General features: G+C 40.0%; 1 protein-coding gene and 1 pseudogene across 1 annotated transcript; one reads left to right on the top strand and one right to left on the bottom strand.

Moving 5' to 3' along the window:
* Nucleotides 1-620: 620 nt before the first annotated feature.
* Nucleotides 621-22,489, top strand: Golga7 (golgin A7). Its single transcript, XM_005410528.2, has 6 exons — nt 621-730; nt 943-1,075; nt 10,725-10,877; nt 17,094-17,195; nt 18,201-18,263; nt 21,121-22,489. Exons 2-5 carry the CDS (start codon nt 965-967, stop codon nt 18,246-18,248), a joined length of 414 nt encoding a protein of 137 aa, XP_005410585.1. The 5' UTR covers nt 621-730; nt 943-964; the 3' UTR covers nt 18,249-18,263; nt 21,121-22,489.
* LOC102022120 lies at nt 6,488-7,761 on the bottom strand (annotated as a pseudogene).
* Nucleotides 22,490-24,431: the final 1,942 nt, after the last annotated feature.

Genomic DNA, 24,431 nt, shown 5'->3' with positions numbered 1-24,431 from the left:
TTCATGCCCCTTTTTATACCTTGATGAACTTTTAAAGTATGGTGAGAAGGAAAACATTTCAGTATATAAAAGGCAGGACCAGACAGTAGTGCTAAAAAGTTTTCAGCCAAGAAGTACCAGACAAGGGAAGGTTGCCCGGCTGCCTTGTGAGAGACGCTGAGGCCCGCGAGGGCCAGGGCCACGGGAGCCGCGCCGCTCCGGGTCGCGAGGCGCGCGGGAGGACACGCAACACCCGAGACGAGTGGGAGCGGGCGGGCCTGAGCTGGAGCCCAAGTACATTCCTCATGCTCTGTCCAGGGGCTTATCAAGGGCCCAAGTGATCCAGGTAGTTTGCTCCTCCAAGCAGACGTGAGCGGCTTGAAGGAGGGTTGTATCTGGTGTTTAGGTCTGAACTGGGTGGTGTAACTAAGTCATCAGAAACTTCCTCGCCACAGAAGAGGCGACACCCCAGGAACCCAGTATCAAGCCCCGCCCACCTCCTGAAGTCCGCTTCCGCCCGGAGAGACTCCGCCCGCCCGGCAGGAGGAGGGGCCCGGAGGCCCCGCCCCCAGCGCCGCACCGCCGCGCGCAGCCTCAGCAGGGTCGCTTTACGGCCGGGGCGGCTGAGGGGGCGGGTTGTAGGCTTGAAGTAGGAGGCCGAAGTGAGGGGTGGAGGGGGAGAGGCCTTTTGCGGCAGGACGTAAGTGACGGCAAAGGTGGCGCGCTAGCAGCTGGAGGGCAGAGGAGCCGGGTTCGTGTATCCTGGGCCGAACCGGAGTGGTGGGGGCGGGGGGCCGCAGTCTTGGGTCGGGAGGGTGGGTGACGGTCCGCTGCAGTAGCATGGGCGGAGGGAACGGCTGTGAGCGCCTTCGGGCGGTGGGCGGGCTTGAGGGGCTGGCGGGCCGGAGTACCGGGTCCGGGCGGGGGTTCTGACCCGGGCTGCCTCCCTCCCCGAACTCGCAGCGCGGCGGGTCCCGTCCTCGCCATGAGGCCGCAGCAGGCGCCGGTGTCCGGGAAGGTGTTCATTCAGCGAGACTACAGCAGTGGCACACGCTGCCAGTTCCAGACCAAGTTCCCCGCGGAGCTGGAGAACCGGGTACGCAGCTGGCTCCCGCGCCGCCCTGGGCCGGGGAGTGACCCCGGGTGGGGAGGGATGTGGGCGGGCTTCCGTTCAGCCGAGCGTCTCGGGGTCGGGGAATTGGGCCGTGGCCCAAGATGCCGGAAGAAGGCACGATGTTGTGTTCTGAGAAGGAATAATAAGGCCAAGCCCTGGGTAGAATGATCTTCTAGAACTTTTGTGATGCTCAGCGGCGGGAGTGTGTACCCAGCGACATTCTAAGCCTGCTGACCCCATCCCCACGTTTGATTATTGACTATAGTGATGCTGAGCTAATTCCTGGGGCTCCAGCACCTCACCCAGCAGGTTGTAAACTATGTCCTCCTACTTCCTCACCCAAAAGAAAGCATCATGGTTCTCATGACAAGCATTTGTAGTCACCGTGCTGGTCACACTGCTGAACCGAAAGAGTTTATTAAGTGCTGTGCCAGGCAAGCGGAGCAGACAGGCCTTCCTGGAAGCTGAAAAACATCGAGCATTCCATGTACCAGGAAGTTAAGTATCTCAGGGCAAGACATTAAACTCCCGGTTGTGATCCCAGGGAGATCCTGTTTGTCTTGCATATCAAAACTTTCCTCAGAATATAGGTGCTTTGGACCATCGTAGCATGCAGAAATGGGAGAATGGGATTTGTTTCCCTTCTCTTCAGATTTAATCCTCCCCAAAACTGTATCCTATTATAAATGTTCGATGTGTATTTGTATGTGGATATATGCGTGCATATTCCCAGCCAAAGAGCAGTTCTGTTTCCTGTTGGAAGTCACTTTCTGGTTAGCTGGAAGCGAGGTTTGTAGCTCTTTCCTCTTCGATGGGGAGGGTGAAGGCCTAAGGTAATTAGGCATGATGTTTGTGTGGGGCTAAAAAATAGACCAGGTGGGCGGAGATGACTGTACTAAAGAAATGTATAGCAGCCATTTGAAGTCGATTTGTGGGCTGGGGATGTAGCTCAGTGCTAGAGCCGGTGCTAAACCTAAATTTAATCCGTAGCACCAAAAATAGTCAGATTGCATACCTGATTGCCACCGTTGGAAAATCAACAGTGATCATTTATAGTTTGCCTCAGCTTGATTTATAACCACAGGCAAGTGAGTGACCTAAGTGTTTCTTTAACTACAAATTAAAGATCAGACATGCCTTGAAAAGATAAAGTGTAGATTTACTTACTTGCGAAATGCCATTTAAATGCTGCATTTTGTGGTCAATAATGTTGAGTTAATTTATGTGACAGTAAGTGAACATTTCAACAGTGGTTTGAAGAGGTAAAAACTGAGCAAGTTGCCAGTTGACTAGAGCTGCTGAAGGTTGTTTTTAAAATAATTTTTTTTTTGTTGTTGTATGGGGAATCAAATTCTGGACCTTGGACCTTGTGCTTGCCAGGCAGGTGCTGTGTTTTAAAGTAATTTGGCTTCACCATTAATGTGGTGTATGTGTCAAAACACATGAAAAGGATCAAATGTTTTGTTTTTAAGCTTTTTATGAAAACTAACAACAAAGAAACTTAACACAATTTATGTACTTGAAATCATAATGTACACTATTCTTTCTCACCACACTTCATGTGGTTTGAAAATCAAACTTGCGCCTCATTGTTGAACCAAATAATGTGTATGCAGAATCTGACATTAGCCTTTTGGAATGTGTGGTAGGTAGTGCCTTATACAGTGTTAAGTATAAGACTGGTTGTAGTCACAACACTCCACTGATTCTTACAGGAAGTTGATGTTGCTACATTCTGGTGTCTTTTTACTTCATTGACTTCACAGAGCCCAAAACTGCTTGTGGTGCTGAGTACTGTGTGGAATATTGTGGAATATTATATGTTGCTATTCATTTATTCCTTTGAGTGTTTTTCTTTAAATGTTTGATTCAGAGTACTAGCTTAAACTTTAAACCGTTTGGGAAAGCTTTGATTTTTTTTTTTTTTTTTCTGTGTTGAGGTTAAATTTAAATTACAGGTTTAATTTTTCCTTGCTTTGTGTAATAGGAAATTGAAAGGTTTCTTTGTTCTTATCCTAGAAATGTTACTGATTGCTCTGCTGCTGGGGCTGATTTTCTTTTTGTAAAAAAGTCAAACCTGGCAATTTAATAAGGAAACTAATACACAAATTTTTGTATTACTTTGAAGCATTAAAAAAATACACAAAATTAGTATGGACAAGCTCTATTAACAAGTTTGTTTTCTACATTGCCTGTTAGAAAGTAATTGTTTGATACGTTTTGTTGCCAGAACAGTTTTTTTGTCGGAGACAGGGTCTCACTATGCAATTCAGGCTGGCCTTGAGCTCACTTTGTAGCCCAGGCTGGTCTGGAACTGGCAGTGATCCTCCTGCCTCAGCCTCCCAAGTGCTGGGATTACAGGCGTGTGCCACCACACCCAGCTATCAGAACAGTTTTTTAAAGGAAACTTTATTCTCGCTTTAGCCAAAATGCAGATATCTTAGTCACTGTTGGTGTGGGTGGGTGAAAAATAAGTAAAGTATAATTGAGACATTTTTTTCCTGTACATACCTTTTAAAATATGTCTCTTCATCCAGTCAGTAGAGGTTACCTGTGACTTGTCACCTTCAGTTTGTTATCATATTAAGCTTCCTAACCACATAGTTCAACAAAATCCAATAATTCTGCAAAACTGAGCCTGGTTCCTATTTTATTCTGATTAGTTGTGTTTATTGATCCAAATTTGTATTTGACTCCAACCTGACATACTCCCAAATTTTGATAGGAAGTTCCTGTATCAATGTCCAAAAGTGTATAGAAAAACACTGATGGCCATCTTCATGGAGCCTATAGGTGGTAGATAAAAATGCCTACATTGGTTCTGTTGAGCATTTGCATCTTGCACGCTGTCTTATGTCCATTAGTGACAGGGACATAGTCTGAGAAATGCGTCATTAGGCAATTTTGTTGTGTACACGTGAAGCTTGTGAGGTTCCTGCCAGCAGACTGTTTCACAATAAGCTTTTTTTCCAAGTAGAAGGACACTCCTAAATAACAAATATATAACATAGAATATGCAAGGTATGATTAAAGTGTATAGTGAATGTTTAAATTAAAAAGTTTAGGGGCTGGGGATTTAGCTCAGCGGCAAAGCGCCTGCCTGGCAAGCGCAAGGTCGTGAGTTCGGTTCCCGGTACCGAAGAACAAAAAAAAAAAAAAAAAAAGTTTAACAGTAAGAGACACATTGTCATTAACCCCCTCAAAATGCTCCTCCTCATTTCAAACACACTTATCTCTTCATTCTTGCTACTTTCTGAAGCAGTTCTGGAAGTCCTCTTTTGTGTCTTTAGGAGGTAAATAAAAAATACAGTGAATGCTGCTTTTGAGTGCCATCCAATGGGAAGGCAGGCTCAAAAACAATAGTGTGTTCTTATCCCTTCTTCACCAGATGTGGCCTTGTACAATTTCTGGCTCTTCCCTAAAGTCAAAATGATCATGAAAGGTAAAGATTTTGAATCCGTTTCAGGATGTTGAAGCCATGACAGGGCAACTAAAGACACAAAAGAAGACCTTTTTTTTTGGTCTTTTTGAGACGGGGTCTTGCTATGCAGTTCAGGCTGTCCTTGAGCTCACTTTGTAGCCCAGGCTGGTCTGGAACTTGCAATGATCCTCCTGCCTCAGCCTCCCGAGTGCTGGGATTACAGGCGTGCGCCACCAAAGAAGACTTTTAGAACTGCTTCAGGAAGTGGCAGGAGTGATAGGATAAGTGTGTTCAATGCAAGGGAGTATATTTTGAGGAAGATGAATGGCAGTGTGTCTTTTACTGTAATAAATGGTTTTTTAATTTAAACATTTTTCAATCACTCATACATCCACTAGCTGGGTATGGTCGTGCACACTTGTGATCACCACTCCTCAGGAGACTAGGGCTGGAGGACCACAAATTTGAGGCCAGCCTGGGCAATTTAGCTAGACCCTGTCTCAAAATAAAACTTAAAAAGGCTGAGATAATACCTTAGTGGAAGAACGCCCCTGCGTCTAAGACCCAGTAACACAGAAAACATGGATAAATATTTTTTTAGAAGAATATACTTGGCTGGGTGTGGTCGCACACTCCTCTAATCCCAGCATTCAGGAGGCGGAGGCAGAAAGGTCTCTGCAAGTTCGAGGCCAGCCTGAACTGTGTATCAAGACCTGTCTCAAAAATAAATAAACATCGACCAGTGACAGGGTCACTCATTAAGAATTATGTACTGATCTGGACATGATGACATATACCTGTCATCCTAGCACTCTGTGAGATTGAGACAGGGGGATCAAGCAACTTCGCCTGGGCAACTTAGCAAGACCCTGTCTCGAAATGAAAATGTTTTAAAATATGGAGTAGGAATGTATAAGTATAAAGGCCCTGGGTTCAATTCCCAGTACCACAGAGAAGAGCTCTATATGCTCTATAAATTGTACGTCTGTATGTCTTTGCAACTGGCAATGAAGGTTTGTTCACACTGGTATCACCACAAACAAGTGAGAAATGTTTTTAGATGCTACCTAGCATGTCATGATGCAATAGGAATTTTTCAGCTCCATTTTAATCTTATGAGACCACTGTGGATATGTAGTTCATCATCCAAAATGTCACATAACACATGACTGTTGCATTGGGGAGGTGCTAGGGACAGAACCCAAGACCTTCACACTGAGCTACATTCCCAGTCCTTTTTTGAGACAGGGTCTCACCAGCGGTGCCCCAGCTGGGGTCACATTTGTGATCCCCCTGCCTCAGCTTCCCAGAGTACTGAGACTATAAATATGCAGGTATGTACCACTGTGCCCAGCTTTTTCTTCTTTTTTAGACAGGATTTTGCTTTGTAGTTCAGGTTGGCCTCGATCTCAAGGCAGTCCTCCTGCCTCTGCCTCCCCAGTGTTGGGATTCCAAGCATGCACCACCACACCCAGATATGCCCAGGTTGGGTTTTTTTTTAGTGTTTAATTTTATTACTTTATTTTGAATTTTTTTAAATGACACAGGCACACACTTTAAAATATATACCTATAAAGAAATAGATGCAAACTGTGATTTCTAAAATATATTCCAATTATTCAATATGAACCTCATTAAAGTTTTGGTTTATAAATACAACTTTATAAATAACAATGTTAAGAAACTTAAATATATTTGTAGTATGATAGTCAACTATATATAAAGTACTGAAATATATATTGTTTCAAATTTAAAAAGTACATCTCCAAAGAGCTGGATTCAAGTGAAATAAAATAAAATTATACCAATATGTGCTTTACATTATAGATACATAGTTATAAGCCTAAAGTTCAATCAATACAGAATTAAATATTGAGAATAATCCTAATACAAATTCTAGCCCACTTCTACTACTAAGGAAGTATATGTAATCTTACAGAAAATTGGTTCTAGTGAAAGTATCTTAACAAAAAGGGAATAAACTAAAGAGACTCTTAGAGATCTTATAAATGTTCTTATGTTACAGATTAGTGACTGAGGCTCAATCTTAATAAATTGCTTAAGTCATATACTATGGCTTTAAAACCTGTGTATTTTATACTAACTTCACATGTCATGAAATGGCTTTCTGTAATTTTGACGTTTTCTTCAGATAGCCCATTTTCCTGTTTCAGCTGGCTTGTAAGTGCTTCTGACTTCATCTTCCCTAGGGTTTCTTGTTCTTGTATCTCAAGGTCAGTTGTCTTTGGAGGTAGCTCAGATTTTTTTTACCATAGATTTCCTTATTTATGTCTACATCTTTACACAAGGATCCCTCAGTGTATATGCTGTCCATTTCCAAGGGTTGGCATAAAAGAACTAACAACAGATTTAGAATTTTCTGTGGGTACAAAAATGGCAATAAAAGACTCTGTGTTTAATTCAACTGCCTGTTTGTGCTGAGTAAGAATGGGTTTTCCTGTGAATTAATTTCCAAGCAATTATTTGTAAAGCTTGGATTAACAAGATGATTGGTAGTTACTTCAAGCGTTTCTTGGGTTTTCAAAGACTGCTGAATACCTTCTGAATTTGAAGTTGTCAAAGCAATAGTTGTAGAATTTTTATTCTCAAAAGATGTATGAAAACCACCTCCACCTAAACCTTGGTTGACTGATGATTTCATGGTAGACTGTGGGTTGATAGATTGGTTAGTTCATTCATTCGTTTTTCGGTATCTTGTTTAATTAGATGAGTTAATAAGTTCTTTTGCATACTTCCTGTTTTGGGATCTGGTGGGTTTACCATGGCATCCGAATCAAGTAGTTCTGTGTGTTCAGGGAACACATCTGTGTCAATTGTATTTTTCTTTGCCTCATTTGATGTAAATGATTTTTTTTACTTGGCTTTTAGATGCACTTCTTTCTCATCTTCTAGGTTTTTCTTCTGAGGTTTTTTGTTTTCATTTTTGTTTTTTTGGAAAGGCCTTTTCTCTTGACAGTCTTTAAGCAAAGAAAATGTTGTTGGACTTGCAAGCGGGTGTTTTGTTTTGTTTTGTTTTGTTTTGTTTGTTTTGTTTTTTGAGATAGGGTTTTACTATGCAGTTCAAGTTGACTCCTGCCTCAGTCTCCTGAGTGCTGGCATTACAGGCGTGCATCACTATGCCTGGCCTAAATTGCTGTTTGTTTTAAATATGAATACCCCATCTGTTGTCAGGAGAATCAGAAGTAAAATGGTCATTGTAACCACTCTTCAGGTCTTTCTCTGTCATGTAGAGGAAACCCTGTGCTCTGCACTAAGGAGGGGTAGGTACACCTCTGAACAGGATATAGTGATGACTCCAGCTGTGACACAGAGCCTTCAAGGCCTTATTCTTGTAGCTCAAGGTCAGTTGCCTTTGGAGGTAGCTCAGAGATTTTTTTGCTATAGATTTCCTTATTTATGTCTACATCCTCACCCAGTCTTTGTGCCTTCAGTTTTCTCAAGAGAAAATAGATTAAAGTATACTTGTGTAGCCTAACTCACAGGCATGGAATTCTAAGCACACCTTCCTGCTTAGCAGGTTTGATAGCCCCTAGATGCTGGTTAGTGTCATTCAGTGAAATGGGATCAGGGCAGATGAGGGGGAGGCTTTGAAAACCACCAACCACTGCTCAGACTGTTAAAACCCAAATCAGCTGCTCAGCGTCACCAGCAGCCAGGTCTAAAGAGAATGTGTTCTGAACTCAAGCCACTCCGCCTGCGGTGCCGAGACAACAAGGAGCACGTAACTAATTTCTAGACCTGATAGGAGATGTCTGGTCCCTGGCTTCAAAGCCCACAGGCCATAGCCTAGAAGTGGAACTTTTTGAGACAGTCTCTCTAAGTAGTCCAGGTTGCCCTAGAATTCACTGTGTAGCACAGGCTCCTGCCTCAGCCTTCCAAGTACTGGGTTTATAGGCAGGCACACCACTCCTAGCCACATTGTCTTTACTGCTACCTTCTGTGCTGTGGGTGTTTTTTTTGTTTTCTTTTTGTTTGTTTTTTGATTTTTTTCTGCGGTACCAGGAACCGAACTCACGACCTTGCGCTTGCCAGGCAGGCGCTTTTGCTGCTGAGCTAAATCCCCAGCCCCTGTGCTTCTGTTTTTTAATTTGCTTTGGAAAACTGCATGGAGGAGTGCACCTAGGGCAGACTGATCACCCATTCTACCACTGGCCTGTACCAGTCCCTCAAAAACTTCAGCATCTTTTTTTTTTAACCTTTTATTCCTTTTTTTAAAAATCCTTGACTTTGGTGGTTTTTTTAAAAATTGGTCTATGATTTGCCTCCATCCTGTGAAGCACTGTAAACTCAGAATAACTGAAGAATTAAGATTCTAGTATGAACAGTATTTGAATTTGAAAAAAGTAATCCTGTTTGGATTCCAAGTTTTGAACCACATGTATAGAAATGTAATTAATTCAAAGGAACTTACCATCATAACATTGCAGGCAAAACAGATGTGATTAAAATTAATTAGGTTGGGCTGGGGATTTAGTTCAGTGGTGCAGCACCTGCCTGGCATGCATGAGGTCCTGAGTTTGATTTCTAGTACTCTGCCCCCCTACCAAAAAAATATATGTGTACATTCTCCACAGATAAAATTAATTAGGTTATTGATATATCAGATGAACTGAAGGCATTAATTTAGATGGGCTCATGGGTGAGTCATGATTTGTTAAGAGTGTACTGTTCTGGGGCTGGGGATTTAGCTCAGGGGCACAGCGCCAGCCTAGCAAGCACAAGGTCATGAGTTCAATTCCCAGTAAAAAAAAAAAAAAAAAAAAAGAGTGTACTCTTCTGATGGCCTTAAAGTCCTGGGATAATAAAGTATTGAGATTTGAAATGTGCAAAGTACTATTTGAATAAGGAAATAAAGTGACATTGGAAGAAAGTAAAGCAGATGAATAGGTGAAAAATGAATGATAATGGTAGTAGTGTTGTCTGCTGCTTGATGACGGGAACACAGTCTCAGATCCTGGCTGGCAACTTCTTTATGTGTGAGCATCCTCGAGTATACCTACACAAACTAAGGGCTGCCACAGCTCTAGCAGTGTCATATGGATCACCAGCATGTGTGTTCCATCATGTACTGAAACATCACTATGTGGCATTAACTGTGTTAGGGTGACATAAGAGAACAGTGTCACTGAGTGAAAGAGGAATGATTAGTGGGAAGAGTTGGAGATTTTAAGCTCTTTAACAGCACGAGCATTTAGTTACAGAATGGTTACCATAAAGGAGATGGGAAGCCAAGCATGGTGATACCTTCCTATAATCCTAGCACTCTAGGAGGCTGAGGTAGGAGGATAACAAGTTCAGGTCCCATCTGAGGAATCTAATGACACCCTGTCTTAACTGAAAAATGAAAAGTATTGCAATTCTAATGCAGTGGGGGTTCAAGCCCTGGGTTCAAGCTCCAGTATCACCAAAAAAAAAAAAGAGAGAGAGAGAAAGATGGGAGACTGGGCCTACAGAATAGAGCACTCATACCTTTTTCGTTACTGTGCTGAGATCACTCTTCCTTTCCTTTTTGCCTATGTACTGTATTTAAGATTACCTACCCACCCAAAACAAAAAGGACCTTTTTGTGCCCCCTCTACACTTACATGTTTTTATAATAATGCCCATTTTACTGGTTTTGTCTCTTCACCTGTGTGTCTGCTTATATAACTAAACTCTTGAGGTTTGACTTATCCTGCATCAAACGTCAAAAGAGTTTAGTTATATAGAGAGGGCACAAAAAGAAGTTCTTAAATTCCAATAGAAGTGAACAAAAACAGGAATTCTACAGGATTATAGAATTTACTTGAAAATCTGTGTAAAGAATTAAAAAGTGCCATACTACACCTTGGAGATTTCTAGAGTCCATAAGAGGAATAAAATTTTAAAAGTTCCAAGGAGTCTGTGTGTGGTAGTGTATACCTGTAATCCCAGTACTTGGGAAGCTGAGTCAGGAGGATTGTTGCATGTTCAATGCCAGCCTAGACTACATAGCAAGTTAAATGAAAATTAGTCTGGACTACATAACAAGACCCTGTCTCCCAAAAAAAGAGTCCCAAGCAGTCTCAGTAACTTAGGTCCAGATTTAATCATCTAAAAAATTATTGGTTTGTATGCCAACTTTTAGATTAAAAGTGAAAGATAGCAGGCATTAATAAATTGCCCCTGTGTTTTCCAAAAGTTACTTTAAAATTCTTTTCTTTCCTGCAGATTGATAGGCAGCAGTTTGAAGAAACTGTGCGAACTCTAAATAACCTATATGCAGAAGCAGAGAAGCTCGGGGGCCAGTCCTATCTCGAAGGCTGTCTGGCATGTTTAACAGCGTACACCATCTTCTTATGCATGGAAACCCATTATGAGAAGGTAAGGAAGGCCATGTTTGTTTTCACAAAGTGTCTTATAAGAAGATGAATTTATTATGCGTGCGTGTTTACATGGTAACAAGTGCCATAATCTTAAGGGGGCATTTATAATAATACTTGCAATTTTGTCATTGCTCCCCCAGGGAAGATTCCTGAGTGTTTCAGAAACAGGTCAGAATTGGAATGTCTGCTTGGAATTGACATGTCTGTGCTGAGATCAGCTACACTTCAGACCAGTATAGAAAATCTATATTCTCATTCTATCCAGCTCTTTAAGAATTCTTTTATTTTTTTGTCCCAAATTTTGATCTTCAGTCCTGTGCTCACACCTCAGTTGTTATCTTCTCTTTCCAACTGCCTTCCAAACCCGTAGTGGCTGGCTTATTAATTTACGATTCTCAGAATTCAAGCTCCCATCTCCCCAGCTTTGTTAAGTAGCACCTTGTCATGTCAGGGCCATCTTTAGGCGCAAGGGATGAAGAGAGAAGATGAACTCAGTCATCAAACGCTGGAGTACGTTGCATTTTCCCATGCATTAACTTTTCTTTCCTCTGTGACTATCCTTATTTGTACCCTTACCATCTCTCGCCTACATTATTGAAATTATCTCTTGGCCTCTCATTCCTTCCTTTCTTCTGTTCCCATCCTGTCTATTGGTCTTCATAAAACATAACCCTTCTTCCCCTACCAAGAGCTTCCTGTCTCTCCAGGTACTGCTCTTGGGTCAGGTTCAGCTCACTTCTCCAACTCTTATCTCCCACCCTTCCTTCACTTTCTTCCAACAGTCACCACCGATACCCTCCATAGTTTTCCTTCACCTGAATGACATTCCTCCCATATTCAGTACAACTAATCCCTTATTCCCCACACCCATTTACCTTCTTAACGCTTCTGCTCAGAATTCTTTCCTTCTGTTTCTCAAACATGTGATTTATATCTATTTTCTGGCATTCTGCTTTGAAATACAACAGTTTATGTTCCAATTTCACCTTCTGTGTATGGTTCTTGGGTCAAGGACAATACCGTAGCTCTTTTTGTATCGCTTTTAGTGGCTTAGACCATGCTTTGAGTACCTTAGGCGCTCACTGAATGCAAGTTACATAAATGGCTTTCACTTAATCATCACAGTAAACTCCAAGTACATCTTTAAATTCTGATAGTGTTTAGGAAATGAAACCCTTTAAGAATATCTGTTACACCCCACCTGATAGAAATGTCCCTGTGATTGTTTTACGCTCCATGTAGCAGAGAGCAAATATAGTTACAGCTAAAATCCTTTGAGCCCCTGGCTGCAGATGTTGGTGTATTCTCCCCCACCCACCAACAGTGAAGCTCTTCATGACTTCTGTTCTTCACTAGCATCCAGACATGCACTCTGTAGTCTTAACTATAATTCTGTCATATGTAGAAAGATTTAAATAACTAAGTTTATTTAAATTATTTGTTAAATAGTTTATATACTCTGTATTACATACAGTGCTAACTTTTATTCCTATTTAACTTTCAAAATCAGAACTTAACAAGGATCCATATCTGCTTTCAATTTATGTTTAGTCTTACGATCTCTTCAATAGTGTGTTTGGTAAATGAAGGATCAGAGAATTCATTAATTTAATAAATATTTATTAAATTCTTACTATGTGCTAAGCAAGCTGTTAAGTAGGGTGCCAGGAACATAACTGAACAGAGCAGCCATAGTTGCTGACCTTATGGAGTTTATAATTTCATGGTAACAAACTGCTAGCAACAAAAAAGTAAAAGCATCAAAACTATATGTTGTAATAAGTGCCTTGTAGGAAGCACTGGCCTGTGATAGAAAATAGTAGGAAAGACATGATTGAGAGTGTATGGTCAGAAGAGGCCTCTGTGACAACGGCATTTAAGCTGCTGTGTGAAGAATGAAAAGCCTTGCCCTGTTCAGGCAAAGAGATGAATATATGCAAAGGCCCAGGAGCTTAAAACCCCGGGAATCAGAAGAAACAGTGTAGTTGCTTTATTTGGGTACTAAAATACTTAGCAGCTCTCTGCTCTGTCTGGTAGCTCATGGCTGTAATCGCAGCACTTGGGAGGCTGAAGCAAAAGTATTATAAGTTTGGGTTCAGTTATAATTTGTGTCTAGATGTCCCCCTCCAAAGTCTCATGCAGTCGTGGGGCAGCCTTGTAGAGTTTATGATTAATTCATAGGTGTGAGTGCTATATGCTCCCTGGGGTAGATAGTTTGCATATAATGTAAGGGAGGGAAAGGGGCTGCTTGCCACCATTCCTCCCTTTTGTTCTTACTGCTTTTGCTGTTTTCCACTACCATGAACTGTTGCCCTGTGCTATGTGCCACTGTCTTGGAGCCAGCTGAGTATGGACTGAAACCTCCACAAACTGTGAGCTAAATAAACCTTTCCTTCCTTAATTTTGGGCATTGGGTATTTTGTCCCGGCAACCAGTGAAAAGTAACCAAGGCAGGCTCCATGCAAGTTCAAGGGCGCTGTGGACTACATAGTAAGATGCTACCTCAAAAACAAACAACAAAGAAAACACCTCACAGCTGTCAGTTAAAGTTATATATCTTAGAAGATGATTCTTGGGATCAAATACAATGAAAATTGGTTCATCCTCGTATGTGTTTTAATAGTAATTATGGGTAATTATATAAGGTACAGCTTTATAGGTCTAATCAAGGTCTCTGTTTTTATAGAGCAAATATTATAAAGCAAATAAAGATCAAATAAAATTAAGATTTAAAGCATAACCGGGCGTGGTGGCGCATACCTGTAATCCCAGCACTTGGGAAGCTGAGGCACGAGGATCAGTGCAAGTTCAAGACCAGCCTGGGCTACAAAGTGAATTCAAGGCCAGCCTGAACTACATAATGAGACCCAGTCTCAAAAAAAAAAAAAAAAAAGACTTAAGGCATGGCCACATTTTTTAAATAGATGATTTTTTTTTTTTTTTTTAAGAAATTGGGTATAAACAACTAGATCATGCAAAGTTAATAACTGGAATAATTAAGGTATACTTACGCTTTTAAAGAAAACTTTTTAGATAGTTTGTCCCCTCAGAGTCTGTGTGCTATTATTTATTTCTTAATGAAAGGACGGGGTTGAGTCACTTAGTCTCTGTTGTTTTAAACACTAAAACACCCACTGTACAAACAGAAACCCAAGTATAATAATGCTTACAGTTTGTCATGTAAAATTTTTGAAATTATAAAGAAAGCCTTTTAAAACTTGCTAGCACAATCATGTATTTTGTTTCTTATTAATATCGTATTTATCGATTTAAAATGAAAATAAAGACCTCACTGTTACTTCTCTATTGTTGCCATTACGGAACAAGTGAGCTTGTAGAAGATTCTCCTCTCACTGTTCGCCTTGTTTATCAGCAGAAAACATTCCTTCTGCCTGTGTGCTGTAATCTGCAAAACAAAGTTAGGACACTTGAGTATTTCCTGAAAATGCCAAGGTTCTGATGTTCTCACTGAACCTCACTCAGAAAAACATAGAATTTTGTTAAGATCATAAGAATTTTCTTACATAGTAGTAAATGAAAATAGAATGTCAACACAGGGTTTCATGGGATGAGAATGGTACTGTCTTCTGTCAGGAGTTGCAGCAGTTTACTCAGATTAATGGTATTCATTTGTGAAAAGACAGAGTTAAAGCACTTGTTGGGACAGTGTTGCCTTCACCAAAGTTGTAGAGAGGATTTGGAGCTTATACAAAAATAAAGCTAGTACTTTTTCTTTCTAAACTGATAGCCAGGTGCACATGAATATTAGTACAGTTTAATGAAAACCTTGTCCAACAAAGTAACCCTTGAGTCAAATAGAGGAATGCTATTTCCTTGCTAGTACTTTGTACGCAGGAGAGGAGGAAAGCTGTTCTGAAGGAATCTTTTCTTCAAAACCAGCCATGTGCGCATTTTTCTGAGTGTCCCCTCCAGGATTAATGGGCTGGGGTGAAGGGAGTCTGGGTCTCCAGTGTCTGATTCTGACAGGTGTACTGAGAAGGAAATTGGAGAGAAGATTGAGAGTCCTGGGTCGGACACCTTTACAGGCTGCTTCTTTCTTTTCATTACTTTAGGAAGATTGACAAACTCTGATAGAAACATAGTACCTACGGGGTTGTTTTATCTTTTCTTTTTTTCCTCATATGACCAAGCATAGCCCAAATTCTTTTGAGAGCTAAAAATGGGAGAGTGATTACACAGAAAAAAATCTTCAGTAATAGTTTTACTAAATAAAAAACAATGTAGATTGCACTTTCAGTAATACTACCTTTTTTTGTTGTTGTTCGAGACAGTGTCTTGCTATGTAGTTTTGGGTGGCTTTGAACTCACTATGTAGCCCAGGCTGGCCTCAAACTTGTGACAGTTCTCCTGCCTCAGCTGAGTGCTGGAATTACAGGTGTGCATGCACAGCATATCACCTTTTTTAAAAAAGAATAAAACATGAGTTGTTTTATCCCCAAATAGGTAACCTGAATATACTATTTTCCTTCCCCCAAAAATTCTTTATACAAACTAACAAACCAGCCTATGCCACCAGTCCCAGGTCCCTGCCCAGGCACCACTGGAGAGGAACCAGCCCATTCCACCCAGCTAACCCCCCCAGAGTGCCACTAGTGGGGACATAGTCCTGCTAGTTTGCTCCCCTGCCTCCTGCCTCAGGGCATAGAAAGGTGAATGACAGAAACAGAGTCAGTTTAGCATACGGGCAGCCAGGGGGCTCTTGCCTCTAGAGAAAGGAGCCCATAATATTAGGCTCATCCTGCTGTTATTCACTCAGACACAGGTAAGCAACTCAAGTAACTCAAGTAAAGTAAGACTCATTTGCCTTCCGTTATCCATTAGTACACAGCCCGGTAAACAACCTGATCTCAGCTGTTACTCTTTTCCCTAGAACCTGCAACCTGCCATCATCTCTATGTGTTGCTTTTCTCCTTTGTGCTCGCAGAGAAAGTTTTTAGACCTTAATTCTCCTCTGGTTTCCCACAACAAATATGTAAATTAAATTTTAAATTAAATTCTAAATCCTCTTACATAAAAGCATCTAAATTGTAACATCCTAATTTGTTACCTTGGCCTGGTATATTATACATGCATCCTTAAATCATTGCTTAATTTCCAGTTTTATTTTTATTGTTCTTTTTTCCCTTTATGTTGCAATCACACTTTTTACTTTCTCATTTACTGATAGTGGGAATTTAAGGAAATGTACGGTAATTTAAAGAGCTGGATCAAAGCCTCCTTGAACATTAGACCTGGAAAAAGTTACGCTGAGTTTGAACCCAAAATAAAACATGTAACTCTTGATGTTGGATAAAGCTATTAAGATTTATGTTTTTTCTTCTCATTTACCTGTCTCAATACTGTTCTTATTAAAGCTGGAGATTTGGTTATTTCCAGAAGTTCCATTGTATCCTCTCTGGTTTTTCTCTGCATTTGCTTTGACTTTTACAAGCTTAATACTAAATTTATAAATTGAGGTTCCTGTCTAGAAAACAAGCCAGCTATAGAATAGCATTACACGCAAACATGGAAATGATGGGGCTGGGGATTTAGCTCAGCGGCAAAAGCGCCTGCCTGGCAAGCGCAAGGTCGTGAGTTCGGTTCCCGGTACCGGAGAAAAAAACCAAAAAAAAACATGGAAATGATATAAACCACTTACAGTGAAAAACTCCAGGGCACCTAATATGTACAAGGCTTTACAAAGAAGTAAGGTTTTCACTTTTAAAATGAATGGGTACCCTTTTGTTATAGGCCAACGTTATAGCATTACGTAAAATGAACGAAAATATAAAAGGAGGTAGGTAACAGCTCTTATATGTTAAAAGAGAAAGCCAAGAAGTATCCTTGGTGTTAGAAAAGTCACACTGACACTTTATGAGTAGTGAAAGGTAAGTGTTACTGTCCACTGTGTACCTAACCTATTTCTCTGTATCCAGGACTGAGGAGACTGGAAGGGGCTGGGCAGTTGGTTCTTGTTCTGCTTTTGTATACGTGGGCATTTACACTGCATTGAAGACACTATAAAGAGCCCATCATACTGTCCTATGTGCAGTCATGAGGGAGCTAAATAATCAGAGCTCTGGTCTGCCTTATAATTGTCCATATGACTTGTCTTAAAATCTGATTCCACTTTCTGAATGTTTTGAGATGTAGCTAATACTTCAAGGAAAATCAAATGAAACATTTAAAAAGCTGTGATGTTTCTTTCTGCCAGGTTCTGAAGAAAGTCTCCAAGTACATTCAAGAACAGAATGAGAAGATATATGCCCCCCAAGGCCTTCTTCTAACAGACCCCATTGAGAGAGGACTTCGAGTTGTATCTTTTTAGTCCAGATTATACACTCTAATTGTTTATTTAAAAAAGAAATTTGGTACTGTTTGGCATTGGCTAGGGAGAATTTAACTCCCATCTGTTGTATTTGGCTTGGGAAGTTTCTGTGTGAATCTCGTGTCTGCCCTAAGGGTCAGTCTCCTGACATTCTTTTTTCCTCAAAGCCTGACTCTGTCCTTCACATTGTGCAGGTCTCTGGCTCATTTAGTAGTCTGGTTACCACCTTTCTTGGTGTTCTGAGGGCATCTTGCAGTAATGATGGAGGTGGTGGGGTAAGTAATGTATTTTAGCTGCAGAGACTCTGCGCCTAAAGCGCTTTGAAAGTATAAACTCTTAATAGTCCTCCCAAAGAATTGCAGTTCTGTGGGTTCACTTGACCAGCTGAAATCAGTTACAGCTGCCAGATCTGTAATTTCATTACCTTTGACACACTGTGCATGTTTTTAGAGGCAGTAAGTGCTAAGAGTAACTATTGAATATGGTAAATAAAACTAATTTAGTATGGTAACTGAAGCAATGGATAAATAATTTTTTTTTAATTCAGGGTGCATAATCCCTGGCCTTCCAGCTGATAATAATTTCATCAGTTTTATCATTTGTTCTGTAGCAAATAATTGTTAAACTTTTAGAGGTCATGAGCCTGCTCCCAAAAAAAATAGTTTTCATGTCATTTCAGAGCATGTTTGAATCCTGGAATTCATTACCTCCATTATTTGTCAACTAAGAACCCCCTAGTTGTGCCCATAAAGCATTCTTTTCAGATTATTCTTTTTTAATTAACAGTTGAGAAGGAACTACATGTGAAATACTACAAGTAATAATACTTATTAAAATACTCAGCAAAGTAGAGAAAGCATGATTAACATAAGTAGGAAGAAGTGTTAATAATTAAAAATAAGCAGAGTCTGTGCAGAATTTGCACCTCATCTTGCCATAGTCATCTTTTTATGTTGTTACATACTGTATTTTCTTAACAGCCATGCTGTATAGATTGAAATTACCATTTATGAAGACAGAGGCATGAGCAGTGGAAGATAAACCATCGATTTTAAGGTAAGTATGAAATTGTATGGCTTAGATGCAGCTTTTAGAAATCTGAAGTATACATGATTCTTCTTCCCTGTGTGGTAAATAAGTTATTAAATCATGCATCTAAGTAAGATTATATTCATTGTATTAGCTTAATTAAGCTAGTCCTTGCATTAGCTTGCTACCTGAAATGTGTGTATAATCCAGGTTCTTTTTCAGTAGTAAATTTAAATCTCATTTCTCCCCTATTGTACCATATTTAAGTGGCTTCAGAATGCTATAGAAGAAACCACCTAATGGGTAGAACCAAAAATTTCACTCCTTTGTTTAGAATGTTAATATTTTTGTATATCCAAATAAAATCGTTTGATGAGTAAGAAACAAATCAGTAGGCAGAATCATGTTGAGTTCCTAAGTGTATTTGTCCACCCTTCTAAGGGACAAAAAAATGGTACTTCACCATTTCTGCCAATTTCATGCTCTAAATTTATATACTCTAATTGTCTTGTCTTGCAGATGGCTATTACTAATTAACAAGCTGCACAGACACAGAATGTACCAAATCAGATGTATTCCTCTCTAGGGCAGCAATAATAACAGTTACTATTTCAAGAGCACCTACTATGTGGTGTGTATTGTACTAATAGTACTTCTAATCTCACAAGAACTCTGCAGAGTAGTTTCCCTATTTTACAGATGAGCAGACAGGTACAAAGAGATTGAATGTCAAGGTCGTACCGTTAACGAGTACTGGAATATGAACCTAAGTCTGATTAACCATAAAAGGCTTCTTTTTACACCATACTTCCTCGGCAGCAGCAGGAACATAGTTTATCAGCGTATTCCCAGGGTTTATCCTCATTTTCCCTTTCAATAGCTTTTTAAAAACACATTTTGACTGCTCGTGTTCTGTTTATTAAATCCTACAGATCATCCAGCGTTCCAAAACTGTCTTCCTTTAGCATTAATTACCTGAGTTCTTGAAAGCCTGGGATCTAAATAATGACACCCTTGCCATATGTTTTATTTCTTTAAGAAGGCTTTGTTTTGGAACACATAGTGCTACTTCTTACAAATACATTTCTCATGTACAATTTCCAAACTGATATTTCTCAGGCGAGTACCCAGGAACTGTCTGTGTGGTTTTTGTTACATGCGCTTGGCGTACATTTGTTTTATCAATTGCAGCTGCGTTAACTCGGCACAGCCAGTTTGTCATGACTCATTTTGCAGCTATTATTGCTTAATAGGATGTTTTCGGGGGCGGGGGAGGGGGAATTTGAGCAATTACACACTAGAGGTTAATCTATCAATAGTCAAACAAATGGAAATTTTGAAAGGGAAAGATTTACATTAGGAACTTCTGGAGAGTTTCATCATTGCAAGTATTTTTGTTTAACACAATTTAATTTTCAGAGCTGTGTTCCTTAGTCTCAGGACCCAGTGTTTGCTGAGATCTTGGGGTTAAGGAGAACTGGAAGAATAATTTATTCAGTTCAGCCATTTTTCTTAACTCTGTAAAGTGTCTGCAGGTTGAAGTGTTATATGGAAATTAAATGAAGGCTTTAACAAAAGAATAATGTACACTTAATCATGGAGTTGTCCTTTATTTTTGTTTTATCTTGTTTTTCCTTGTGGTAGAAATTGAACCTGGGGCCTTGTGCATGCTAGGCAAGCACTGTACCACTGATCTACATGCCCAGCATATGGCTTCTTTTTGAGCCAGGGTCCAGGGTCTTGTTACATAGTTTGGGCTGGCCTTGAACTCACTATGTAACCCAAGCTGTCCTCAAACTCGTGGCAATCCTACTGTCTCAGCCTCCTGAGTGCTGGGATTACAGATGTGTGCCACCATGCCCAGCTATGGCCTTTATTTTTAAAAAGAGCTTTAAATAAAAATATTTTGCTCTTTTTAATTTTTTAGTATCACATGGGTATCTTTATTACTAGATACACTAATGTTTTATTGTCAGGATTAAGACTTGTCTTTATATAAGAATGAAATACATTTTCTATCACAATAACCTAGTGATAATAAAAATACAGTGGTACCTTAGTTCATGATGGAATTAGACAAGAACTAAATCAAAGTCAGTGGTTAGGTTTAGTGTTGGCCTTGTGGGGAAATTTGATTTGGTTCTTGTCCAGTTTGGTTTTCGACCACAGTCTTGGAAAGAATTAAGTTTGTGAGCTGAGGTACCATTATATGTGACATTTATTGGCACTTAAGTGCCAGCACTGTTTGAGATCACTAATTTTATCGTCATAGTGACTGCAAGTATGCTGTCCCTATTTCTCAGGTGACAGAACTGCAGCATAGAGTACTTAATCCTTGTCCATTGAACCGCTGGTAGGTAGCAGCCAAGGCCGTGCAGCCCCAGGGTGGACCCTGACCGGTGCTATGCTACCTTTCATGATACGGTTAGCCAGAGATTAAATACACAAGACTGGATTTTTGCACTGTTGCTTTTCATCCTGGTTTAGACGCGTCACACATACTCAAGTACATTGTCAGGTAGAAGCATGGGTTAATGGAATATAACCTACATTTTATAAGCTTATATCAGTTGCTGTAAGAAAGATAGTTTCAGAAGTATTTTTTGTTTTGTGTTGTTTTTTATTATTTTAAAGAGTAAAAGAAGGATAGTAATAGGGGGGCTTACCGAATTACAGGCAAAATGGTAGGAAATTATCAATGGTTTTTGTTTAATATACTGTTACCTACAAGATAGTTTCTCAGGAAAACAATAGACAAATAATAGTGAGTTACAGACAGAAGTGGTAGGTTACTATCAGTGGTTGTTGTACTATACTTTGGTATCTTCAGAGAAGTTATTTTTTGCATCGATTTCTAAAACCTTTTCTTTTCCTCTAAATGTAGATCCCACCTCCCACTGGGACTCTCGTCTGTCCACTGACTGATCACAGAGTGTCCCTACCTCGTCTCCGAGCATCATTCCTTTGTATCTGCTGCCAGAGCCATGGTGCCATTTACTCCAAGGACTAACTTTCTAAAATTCCATACCTGGAGTGACCTCTAGTCGCTCAGCATCCACTTTATGTCTCTAAATTGTGTAGGACTGTTAATCTTTTGATGAGTTTCTGAGAAAACACAATGAAGCATTTCACTTTTTTAAATTCAGAGCCATTTAGTAAAATACGCAGTTGGTCGCCCACTACAGTTTTATTTCTTCCCTGCCACCAGTACCACTTTATTTCTTGGCCAGTTTCCCAGGTGGCTCTTGAGTTCAACAAGTCCTGTCTTAGACAGTGTTCGGTCTGATTCCCCCAAGTTAAAAAGCTTTCTTCCAGGTGGAGTTAGGTATGTCTGTGGTTTTGCTAGTGCAGTTCCCAGATTTCAAAGAACTACCTATTTTGCTATGATTCAAATCCTAAGATTGATTTCTGCTCTTCAGTTTCTCAAACTGAAGCTCATTGAAGAAAATAATGTATAATGTGATTTGTCTCAATATAGCAACTATTCCTAATTAAAGCAGTATTTAATGCAATTTCCAGTTAATTCCTTTGGAGACTTTTATATTATTGCATTGCCTTGACTGTTGGGAAGATGTCTGTGTTGTTTGTTCATTACACAAATAAGTAAGCACAATAAAGTGGATGCTAAACCATCAAACAGATAAATGTCTTTGCTGTGTCCCTGAGTGTGTAATAAGAAAGTGTAATACATATTGTAATTATTATTTTGTTATAACTGTAACTTATGAAGGAAAAATTTGATAGGAATAATACTGTATATTGCTAATTTTTAACCCTACTGGCAAACAGTATGATTCATAGACTCTTTATATACAGTATTCAGTGCACGGAACTCTTAAGATTGGTTAAAGTTAAGTGACTTACAAGTTAAACCCTCAGTCTGAGTCTGTATTTCTAGCTCCTTTCGTCTGTATGTTCTTACTATTGGGTTTCTGATGCCCTTCATTCTTTTGGGAGTTTGAGAGCACTGTATTTGAGAGAAAGTTAAGAAATATATTAGGAAAGAATGAAGCAGTTAAAGTTTTATTTTCAGAGATATTGTAGGTGCTAATACAGGATTTAACCTTCAGATTTAATTTCTTTTCTGGATCTGGTAGTTATTCAGTAAATCCCATAGGTCTGTGTAATATTTTAATTATATAAGACTCCTTTATTACTTTATAGCCTGTAACAGCGTGTCTGTCTGCCTTTTAAACCCGTTGCAATAACTTTGCTGAAATATTAACACATTAGTAAAACTTTTCTTAAACAAATTGTCTGTGTGTCATATTTGGTGTGATTTAGTAAATGATAAATGAGATGACATTAAATATTTGTAGATTGGGCCTGGGGATATAGCTCAATGGCACAGCACCTGCCTGGCAAGCACAGGGTCCTGAGTTCGATTGCCAGTACCAAAAAAAAGTTAAATTTGGCAGATAGACAGTACTTAAATCACCGGAACAATATAGATTCATATTTTTAAACAAATATCTTCCATTTATATAGTAGCTCACACTTTTCAGTTTACATAATTTAAGCAAATATGGTATTTTGAATAAAAATCAAATAAGTTGGGTGTGGTGGCACACACCTGTAATCCCAGCACTTGGGAGGCTGAGACGGGAACTGCTGCAAATCTGAGGCTAGCCAAAACTACATAGCAACACCCAGTCTCAACAAAATCAAGAAAGAGTGCCTACTAATGAAAAACCTCCATAAAGAGATTCCAGTGTTTGTTTCATTAGGAAAAATGTATCCCAGGTTTTATTACTATCTTGGATCGTTTGATGGCTATTTTTAAAAATGAGGTAGATTTGGACAGTTTATAAGGTAGTCTTTTCCTTTTGTGAATTTGTTTTTCCTTATAAGATTTTCAGCATATCTTTCCTAATGAAGTGGATAGTAAATAGTATACGTAGGCACATACTCTGTAATACTGAAAACGTGCAAATGTGTAAAGGGTAGTAAACATCTAATTAACATCTGATTTGCAGCGAATTATTAGAAATGTGGAAGTGCAGGCTCTGGACTGCCTGACTTCCAGGAGTGAGCTGCACATCGTGTCCGCAGTCAGTAAACATAGTGACAGCCTGAAGTCTGTGGCCCTTCCAGGTTATATCCTAAGCACTTCCATGCACCTCAGCTGGTACAGATGTGCTCGGAACATCTGTGTAAAGCTGAGAAACCCAAGAGAGACTGAATGCCAACTCTAGATTTCTAAGCCCAAGTTTTACAAGAAGAAATAATTTGATAAATCAGGTACTTTCAAGGATTTTTAGTTAAACATTGTCAGGTTAGAACAAGTTTACACCAACAGAATTTTCTGGGTTTGGGGTTTTTGGTTTTGTTTTTTCACTTAAGAGACAGGCCTTGCTGTGCTGTCCAGGCTGGCCCCAAACTCCTGTGTGCAAATACTCTGAACCTCAGCCTCCCAAGAAGCTGTTACTACAGGGATACTCCACAGCATTTGGCTCTTTCAGTTTTTTTTAAATAATATTCAAGCAAGTTAGTATTTGTTGCCCCTAGTAACAATTTATTTAACTTTGTGCTGTCACTTTTACCTTGGAAGTAGAATCTTAAATCTTTAGATTCACAGATCACCTTGCCTTTAAAGAATTTTTTTGTTTATACTTATAAAAGTTCTTTTAAAAACTTTTTAGGCCACTGTGAGCTCTTTCAGTGGCTGGCTGTCATCCTGTAGTGTACCCTCCCTACTTTTAACTGGCCCACACTCATTCTCAAGAGCAAACTTCTACCTTTACTAAATGTAAAACCGCACTGCCTTTTACATTTGTCTTGTCAAATTCTTTGTTCGGGACAAGAACCTGGAAAGAATCTAGAAGCAACCCACAGAACCCCAGACAGACCTCAGTAACACAGTCTTGGTGAGCCCAGCCAGGAGGGAAGAGCAGTTTTGTTTGCAGGTGAGAAAAATGCCTGTGTCTGGCTACTAGCATTCTTCCTGCTCCATGTTGTGCTGCTTGCCTTGCACCTCTCCTCACTGCAAGCATGCATCCTTGGCAGGTGCCATGCACGCTAGGCGGGCATCATGTAGGGGTCAGCTCGTGCCAAGATCTGCAGGGTGGGGTGTCCTCCATGGTTGCATAAGACGGAGGCTGCCAGAGAGCCTGTTTCTAGCCCAGTCTAGGAATGGACCATCAGTTCCTGTGTGCAACCTAGGGCTTAGTATGCTTTACCCCACATTTTTGTTCT

The sequence above is a fragment of the Chinchilla lanigera genome, unplaced genomic scaffold (assembly GCF_000276665.1).
Source record: "Chinchilla lanigera isolate Chin_1 unplaced genomic scaffold, ChiLan1.0 scaffold00135, whole genome shotgun sequence".
In the NCBI taxonomy this organism is placed as follows: domain Eukaryota; kingdom Metazoa; phylum Chordata; class Mammalia; order Rodentia; family Chinchillidae; genus Chinchilla; species Chinchilla lanigera.
This window is presented reverse-complemented; position numbering and strand designations above follow the sequence as displayed.